This window comes from Entelurus aequoreus, linkage group LG05 (assembly GCF_033978785.1).
Source record: "Entelurus aequoreus isolate RoL-2023_Sb linkage group LG05, RoL_Eaeq_v1.1, whole genome shotgun sequence".
NCBI lineage: Eukaryota > Metazoa > Chordata > Actinopteri > Syngnathiformes > Syngnathidae > Entelurus > Entelurus aequoreus.
Window position 1 is genome coordinate 7,496,446 of NC_084735.1, and position 9,128 is coordinate 7,505,573.

Below are 9,128 nucleotides of genomic sequence, written 5' to 3' on the forward strand. Positions count from 1 at the left end.
AGAACGCGAAATGGACATTCACAGTGACTTTTATCTCCACGACAATACATCGACAAAGCTCTTTAGCATCTTTAGCATGAGCTAACGTGATAGCATCTGTCTCAAATGCAGATAGAAACAAAATAAATAAATCCCTGACTGGAAGGATAGACAGAAGATCGACAATACTATTAAACCATGTACATGTAACTACACGGTTAATAGATCCCAGCCTGGCAAAGCTTAACAATGCTGTTGCTAATGACGCTAAGGCTAACTTAGCAACCGGAGCTCACAGAGCTATGATAAAAACATTAGCGCTCCACCTACGCCAGCCAGCCCTCATCTGCTTTGCTCAGCAACACCCGTGCTCACCTGCGTTCCAGCGATTGACGGCGCGACGAAGGACTTCACCAGATCATCCGTGCGGTGGGTCTGCTAGCATCGGCTAGGCGTCTGCTAGCATCGGCTGGGCGTCTGCTAGCACCGGCTAGACGTCTGCTATCCGAGTAAGTGGTCCTTGTGTTGCTACAGCCACCTACAACGTTCTTCTTTGCAGCCTCCATTGTTCATTAAACAAATTGCAAAAGATTCACCAACGCAGATGTCCAGAATACTGTGGAATTATGAAATGAAAACAGAGCTTTTTTGTATTGTATTCAATGGAGAAGGCATACCTCTGTTCCCCGGGCTACGTCACGCGCATACGTCATCCTTCGAAGGCTTTTTCAACCGGAAGTGTGAAGGAAAATTTTAAATGTCACTTTATAAGTTAACCCGGCCGTATTGGCATGTGTTGCAATGTTAAGATTTCATCATTGATATATAAACTATCAGACTGCGTGGTCGGTAGTAGTGGCTTTCAGTAGGCCTTTAACTTGTTAACAAAAAAACGTCTCTTTCATAAATAAATGAATATAAATGATATGAATGAGGTAGATCCCCCCCACTTGGTCAATTGAGAAGTAAAAGTGTGGCCACCCCGGGTCTAAAGTGTCTCCTGGACTCACCCCACTTTGGTGAAGAGCTTTCCGTGTGCGTGCAGGAAACTGAGGATGAATCTCTTGTTGAGCTGGAGAGAAGGACAAGAACATATATTAGTAGGGATAGAGCAGGGGTCTCAAACCCAAGTGTTTTAAGTTGCTACCCAGCTGTGATATACACTATACCAGGGGTCACCAACGCAGTGCCCGCGGGCACCAGGTAGCCCGTAAGGACCAGATGAGTAGCCCGCTGGCCTATTCTAAAAATAGCTCAAATAGCAGCACTTACCAGTGAGCTGCCTCTATTTTTTAAATGTATTTATTTACTAGCAAGCTGGTCTCGCTTTGCTCGACATTTTTAATTCTAAGAGAGACAAAACTCAAATAGAATTTGAAAATCCAAGAAAATATTTTAAAGACTTGGTCTTCACTTGTTTAAATAAATTCATTATTTTTTTACTTTGCTTCTTATAACTTTCAGAAAGACAATTTTAGAGAAAAAATACAACCTTAAAAATGATTTTAGGATTTTTAAACACATATACCTTTTTACCTTTTAAATTCCTTCCTCTTCTTTCCTGACAATTTAATTCAAAGTTCAAGTAAATTTATTTTTTATTGTAAAGAATAATAAATACATTTTAATTTAATTCTTCATTTTAGCTTCTGTTTTTTCGACGAAGAATATTTGTGAAATATTTCTTCAAACTTATTATGATTCAAATTCAAAAAAATTATTCTGGCAAATCTAGAAAATCTGTAGAATCAAATTTAAATCTTATTTCAAAGTCTTTTGAATTTCTTTAAAAAAAAAATTTTGTTCTGGAAAATCTAGAAGAAAAAATGATTTGTCTTTGTTAGAAATATAGCTTGGTCCAATTTGTTATATATTCTAACAACGTGCAGATTGGATTTTAACCTATTTAAAACATGTCATCAAAATTCTAAAATTAATCTTAATCAGGAAAAATGACTAATGATGTTCCATAAATTATTTTTTTTAATTTTTTCAAAAAGATTCGAATTAGCTAGTTTTTCTCATCTTTTTTTTCAGTTGAATTTTAAAGAGTCGAAATTGAAGATAAACTATGTTTCAAAATGTAATTGTCATTTTTTTGTGTTTTCTCCTCTTTTAAACCATTCAATTAAGTGTAAATATCATTAATTATTAATAATAACATAGAGTTAAAGGTAAATTGAGCAAATTGGCTATTTCTGGCAATTTATTTAAGTGTGTATCAAACTGGTAGCCCTTCGCTTTAATCAGTACCCAAGAAGTAGCTCTTGCTTTCAAAAAGGTTGGTGACCCCTGCACTATACTGACAAAAGTTCTAGCTATTAGGCTGTTCTAGATTTTATTTTTATTATCTTTTTTTTAATACACTGTAGTACTTTGAGGTTGTTTGCTCAATATTACAAATAAAATCTATTATTATTATTAAAAGAAGCAAACTACGTGCTCCAATCACTACATCACAAAAAAATAAGAGTTGTAGAAATGATTGTAAACTCAAGACAGCCATGACATGATGTTCTTTACAACTGTATGTACACTTTTGAACACGACTGTATGTATGATGGGTGTGTGTTTGTGTTTGTGTATGCCTGGTGATGGGGGAAGATGAGTCAACAAGGCATTGTTTTAAGTCTGTAAAGCGCTGTTTTTGTTTTATGTTTAAATACATCCCAATACTGTATCGTAATTCAAGTGTAGTGAAGTCCTTGTCACGACCCAGCCCAGGTTTGCCCCAAAGGTTTCGCGAGGAAGGATCAAAACATTGCGCTTAGAAACTCCAAACCTTTCCAACCACATAAAAAGACGGTGTTTGGAAAGCCTACAAAGACGCCTGAAGTGAAAGTATCGGTCCTAAAAACAACTGTGTGCACAAACTACATGATAGAAAAATAGATGCTCTGGTGTATCGTCAAATTCGTATGACGATGGCTGCCACTTAAGGAGCCCAAAGGCTGTTCGTCGCAATGGATGGTTTGGGCAGGGTTGTGGGAACACAGACTGTGGCGATTTCTGAACTGAATCGCAAGATGGATCACATCATGGAGAAGCTTGCTGAAAAGGAACATTTAATTGAATTTGAGAGCACCCAGCATGGACGAATAGAACAGACAAGTCATTGTATTGTCTGCTCGCGGAAAACAAACATCCTAATCTACGATTTGACTCCCTCGAATGGCCTTGACGCTGTGAAAACAGGACCAGGCTGTTCTGAAAAACACCCCCGAGGACACCTCAATGATGGACGCTTTTGACCTCCCTCCCTCCCTCCTCAACGACACCTGGAGTCGAACTTTTGCAGATCGGCCTCCGTCTATAAAAACATTACATCATCACACCCAAGACAATTGGGCACACACGCACATACCCCCTCCCCACGCCTTCACCACCGCTTGTTTCCCCTCGGGGTGATGGTCGGCTGGCAGCGCTTCATAGCAGCAGTCGACCTCCATGGCCCCCAACTCCCCGCCCCTCTGTTGCCAGTTTGTCGTGATTAATTGTAACATGTTTATGTGTGCATTGCATGGAGGTTTTTTTCCCACTCTAGACTAGGCCCCCTTAGGAGCCCAGTCTGGATTTTACTCATCTTTTTCCCCAGCGTTTTACCTTTTTCCCATCTTTTACGGGGGGCGCCTTGTGGCGACCCATCAGCGTTCCTGTTCTGTAACCCTGTACACTGTTTGTTTGTCTAATCTTGAACGGGTTTGTGCTGAAAACAAAGTTTTGTTGTACTTGTGCAATGACAATAAAGACCTATCTGATCTGATCTAGATTGAAAAGAGAGATGGTTCTTACGTCACTGGCGCTGAGGCTGCTGAGCTCTCCATCTTGCTCCGAATCCCTGCTGGACTCACTTCCTGCTCTCTGGGATGACGCCCTCGCCGCTTGTCCGCTCGGGCGAACCCACATCTCCGACCGCGCGCCCTCCTCTACCCTCGCTCTCCCCCTGACGGCGGGACCCCTGGAGCCTCCCTCTTGCTCCTCCTGCCTCCGGCGGCGCTCCAGCTGCTCCGTCTTGCGCTTGGCTTCTTCGAACAGGCTCATGAGGCTTTCCTTGGCCGTCAGGATGGGGTTGGACGCCGCCAGGCTGCGCATGTAGTAGTACACCGCGTCCAACTTGCGCTTCTGTCAAAAGACGGGCACACGGGTTTAGCGGGTCGTCGTCTTCAAGGCGGCGAGGTCACTCACGGTGTAGACCGCCAGCAGGGCCAGCTGGTTGTACGGTCGGCCATTTTTAGGGGCGATCTGCTGGGCTTTCAGGTACCAGCTGAGGAAAAAAAACATAATTTTAAATGTCCAGCTTTTCCACAATAACGTAATCGCTCCTCCACAGTCACATTTGGGGTGCACCATTGGCCTCTGTTGGGACTGTAATATACACGCTGTAATATTATTACAGTGTGTAATCAAATATAATCTTAGAGAAAAATGTAATTTAAAACATTTGTACGCACGTACAACACTTAAGACCCTTAGTAGATAATAATAATAATATATTTTATTTGTAAAAAGCACTTTACATTGAGTAAACAACCTCAAAGTGCTACAGTGTACTAAAAAAAATTAAAATAAAAAGATAATAAAAAATTTGTAAAAATAAAAACTAGAACAGCCAAATAGCTAAAACTAGTATGCATATACAGTGTTTCCCACACATTCATTTATTTGTGGCGGTCCGCCACGAAAGAATTACGTCCGCCACAAATTAAAAAAATTTAAAAAATTTAAATATATATGTATTTTTTTTTTGTCCTGTCCAGCTTCTCAGGCAAATCATATAGTTGATGTAGATGCTCATATAGGCTGTTCAGATTTACTTTACAAAAGAGAAGTGTAGGATACTTCTCTTGTTGCCTTATTTGTATTTGACCACTACTGTTTTCTGTTTATTTGTTACTGACTGTGGCAGGACACCTCTGCCTCTGTTTCACTTTATGTTGCTGGTAAATAATATGGTTGTAGTAGTAGGCTAAAGTTAAATTATTTAGTATGCACTAATTAAAGGGGCAGAGCTTTAAGAGACATTTTAGCTTGTATATTTTATAAAGATAGATTTTTTGTGTTTTATTGTTCAAATCTGCATATAAATATGTACATAAAATGTTGTAATTATATTGTAAAATGGATGGATGGATGGATGGACGTTTAAAACAAAACTGTTATTATTAATTAGTAAGTATACATTTTTTTAGCCTTTTTAGAGAAAATCATATCATTGTAGTAAATTATGCAAATTACTCGATTTCATGGTAACCACGCCCATAGCCACGCCCCCACCACCACAGGTATCTTGGCAGTTTATGGGAAACACTGATATACCTAAAAAAAAAGGGCTTTTTTTTTTAAAAAAAGAAGGGTTTTTAAGCCTTTTTTAAAAGCATCCACAGTCTGTGGTGCCCTCAGGTGATCAGGGAGAGCGTTCCACAGACTGGGAGCGGCGGAGCAGAAAGTATATCTGTACGTGGAATTAAATTATGGAATGGATGAAGCAAATAAATCAAACAATGTACTAATATGATCCACTTCAAGAAACTCTTCAAACTTAAAGTGTTTACAAAGTACAAAGAAGAAGAACCATGGTAAACATTCTGAATTTATTCCATCCATCCATCCGTTCATTTTTTTTAAATAATCTTACTCATCTCACTATATGAAATATAACTTACTTCACCGAGTATTTTTTATTTATTTACTTATGTTTATTGTGATTCCTTGTGGAGTATATTGTGAATAAATTGAGAACAGGAAGTGAACAAAAGCTTTAGCAACTGTTTTGTAAAAGAAAAGGGGTGGGATTAAATAAGCTCTGCTTCTTCCTACTCCTCTTCAAACATGTTGAAAAGAGAAACTGTGACGTATCATGTTGTATGCATGCATGCTCCAAATAAACTCAAACTCTACTCAAGCTCGTATAGTCATCGATTTTAGACCCAGGGGGATTCATATCACAGAAGAAAAAACATACAACGATAAAACACAAATAAAAGAAATACAAGCAGAAATAAAATAAATCAAAAAACTAAACTTGTATATCCACACATCCATTTTCTACCGGGGGTTGCTGGAGCCTATCTCAGCTGCATTCGGGCGGAAGGCGTGGGTACACCCTGGACAAGTCGCCTCCTCATCACAGGGCCAACATTCATTTTCCCCATTCAAAATGAATTGGCCATTTTTCAAACTTCCCCCATTTCCACATTTTTCAACGGATTCAAACCATTCCACCTTCAACACATTCCACCATTCTGGAAATTCAAATTATCATTTTTTCCAAGTTGAAAAAAATTCAAAGACTTTTTAGAATTCCTGCTTTTCCAAAGCCCTATTTCCACCCTTTTTTTCTGGCTCCACATTTTTCAACCAATTTCAACCGTTGCACCCTCAAAACATTCCTCTTAATCGGGACAAAGTTGTTTTTTGAACTGGAAAACTTCCCGTGTAAATCCTTCACACACTAATTTGGCTTTTTGATGCAGTACCGCCTGAGGGATCCAAGGTGTGTAATATCATGGCTTACGTGCAGTGATTTCCCCAGATTCTCTGAACCTTTTGATGATATTACGGTGCGTAGATGGTGAAATCCCTAAATTCCTTGCAATAGCTGGTTGAGAAATGTTGTTCTTAAACAATTTGCTCAGGCATTCGTTGACAAAGTGGTGACCCTCGCCCCGTCCTTGTTTGTGAACGACCGAGCATTTCATGGAAGCTGCTTTTATACCCAATCATGGCACCCACCTGTTCCCAATTAGCCTGTTCACCTGTGGGATGTTCCAAATAAGTCTTGGATGAGCATTCCTCAACTTTCTCAGTCTTTTTTGCCACTCGTGCCAGCTTTTTTGAAACACGTCGCAGGCATCAAACACCAAATGAGCTAATATTTGCCAAAGATAACATTTTCCAGTTTGAACGTTAAATATCTTGTCTTTGCAGTCTATTCAATTGAATATAAGTTATAAATAAATAAATGATAAATGGGTTATACTTGTATAGCGCTTTTCTACCTTCAAGGTACTCAAAGCGCTTTGACAGTATTTCCACATTCACACACTGATGCCGGGAGCTGCCATGTAAGGCGCTAACCAGCACCCATCAGGAGCAAGGGTGAAGTGTTTTGCCCAAGGACACAACGGACGTGACTAGGATGGTAGAAGGTGGGGATTGAACCCCAGTAACCAGCAACCCTCCGATTGCTGGCATGGCCACTCTACCAACTTCGCCACGCCGTCCCAATCTAACCAATCTAATACTAAATGAAAAGGATTTGCAAATCATTGTATTCTCTCTATTTACCATTTACACAACTTGACAACTTCACTGCTTTTGGCTTTTGTATAACATCAATTGCTGTATTTGGTACACTTTAGTATGGGGAACACAAATTCACCATTAATTAGTTTCTTATTAACATGCAAATTAGTAACATATTGGCTCTTAATTAGTCATCATTAAGTACTTATTAATGCCTTATTCCGCATGGTCTTAGTAAGCCATTAACCAAGTCTTCCCTCAATAACCTCAGAATTATTGCTTATTAGTAACCCTAACCCTTATATGTTCCCCTAGTGTCCAAATAACTCTAAATTAAGTCTTTGTTACTCTAATAAGCAGCTAATTAATGGTGAATATGTTCCCCATACTAAAGTGTTACCCTGTACTTAAATGAGACCATGGCCCAGACGCCATTTGTGCACACTCAGTGTCGTTATGCGCAATATAAAATAAACTGGTATGTTTCTTCATGTGACCATTTTAGTCACATATCAAGCAACATTTGAAAAAAATTGCTTAATTTCAGCTCAAATAATAATATAAAATAAGGTTAGTGTATTCTTGGAGCGCAGGTCTTGTTGTCAATGTTTTGTGTCCCGCAATAACCTTAATAAAAGTGGTTTTGAGACAACTTCAAAGATACATTATCCTTTATAGTCTATATTTTAGATGACAACATTTGCTGTAAACTAAATTAGTCATCTAAACTAATTTAGATGACTAAAACTAAAATACATTTTCGTCAAAAGACTTACCGGTATGACAAAAGACTTACCAGTATGACTAGGGCTGGGCGATATATCGACTTTACTCAATATTTCGCGGTTTTTGTCTCTGTGCGATATAGAAAATGACTATATGGTGATATTGGAGTATACGTTCTCACGCAGTTGCTTTTAGCTGCGGGCATTACACTACAGGCTCTTCTCACTCTTTCTTGTCTCTCCTTCTCACAGAGACATAAAACAAGCGCACCTTCTTACATACGCCGAGCAGAAAGGTAGCGGCATGGTAACGTTAGCTGTGGTGCTAGCGGTAATACGAGCGAAAGAAGGTGCGAATCTGGTAACAAATGAAGGAAGAATAATTCATTCCCAAGAAAAACAGCAGGGGGTCCATCGTCTGGCGGTGGTTTGGCTTCAAGCGGGAACATGTTGAACAGACAACCGTAATACGTCAAGTATGCGGCAAAAGCGTTGCTACAAAATATATATTGACATGACCTAAACATATCCACATATATATGGTGTATCGTGACATGGCCTAAACATATCCACATATATATGGTGTATCGTGACATGGCCTAAACATATCCACATATATATGGTGTATCGCGACATGACCTAAACATATCCACATATATATGGTGTATCGTGACATGACCTAAACATATCCACATATATATGGTGTATCGTGACATGGCCTAAACATATCCACATATATATGGTGTATCGCGACATGACCTAAACATATCCACATATATATGGTGTATCGTGACATGACCTAAACATATCCACATATATATGGTGTATCGTGACATGGACTAAACATATCCACATATATATGGTGTATCGCGACATGACCTAAACATATCCACATATATATGGTGTATCGTGACATGACCTAAACATATCCAGATATATATGGTGTATTGCGACATGGCCTAAACATATCCACATATATATGGTGTATCGTGACATGACCTAAACATATCCACATATATATGGTGTATCGTGACATGACCTAAACATATCCACATATATATGGTGTATCGTGACATGACCTAAACATATCCACATATATATGGTGTATCGTGACATGGCCTAAACATATCCACATATATATGGTGTATGGTGACATGGCCTAAACATATCCACATATAT

General features: G+C 39.0%; 1 protein-coding gene across 1 annotated transcript in view; it reads right to left on the reverse strand.

Moving 5' to 3' along the window:
- The window catches only part of smg6 (SMG6 nonsense mediated mRNA decay factor), a 37,563-nt gene that overhangs the window by 19,257 nt on the left and 9,178 nt on the right, over window positions 1-9,128 (reverse strand). Inside the window, exons 6-8 of the mRNA XM_062046932.1 lie at window positions 4,165-4,243; window positions 3,772-4,101; window positions 990-1,051 (exon numbers count right to left, since the gene is read on the reverse strand). Coding sequence (XP_061902916.1) covers window positions 990-1,051; window positions 3,772-4,101; window positions 4,165-4,243 — 471 coding nt within the window. The remainder of the gene's footprint in view (window positions 1-989; window positions 1,052-3,771; window positions 4,102-4,164; window positions 4,244-9,128) is intronic.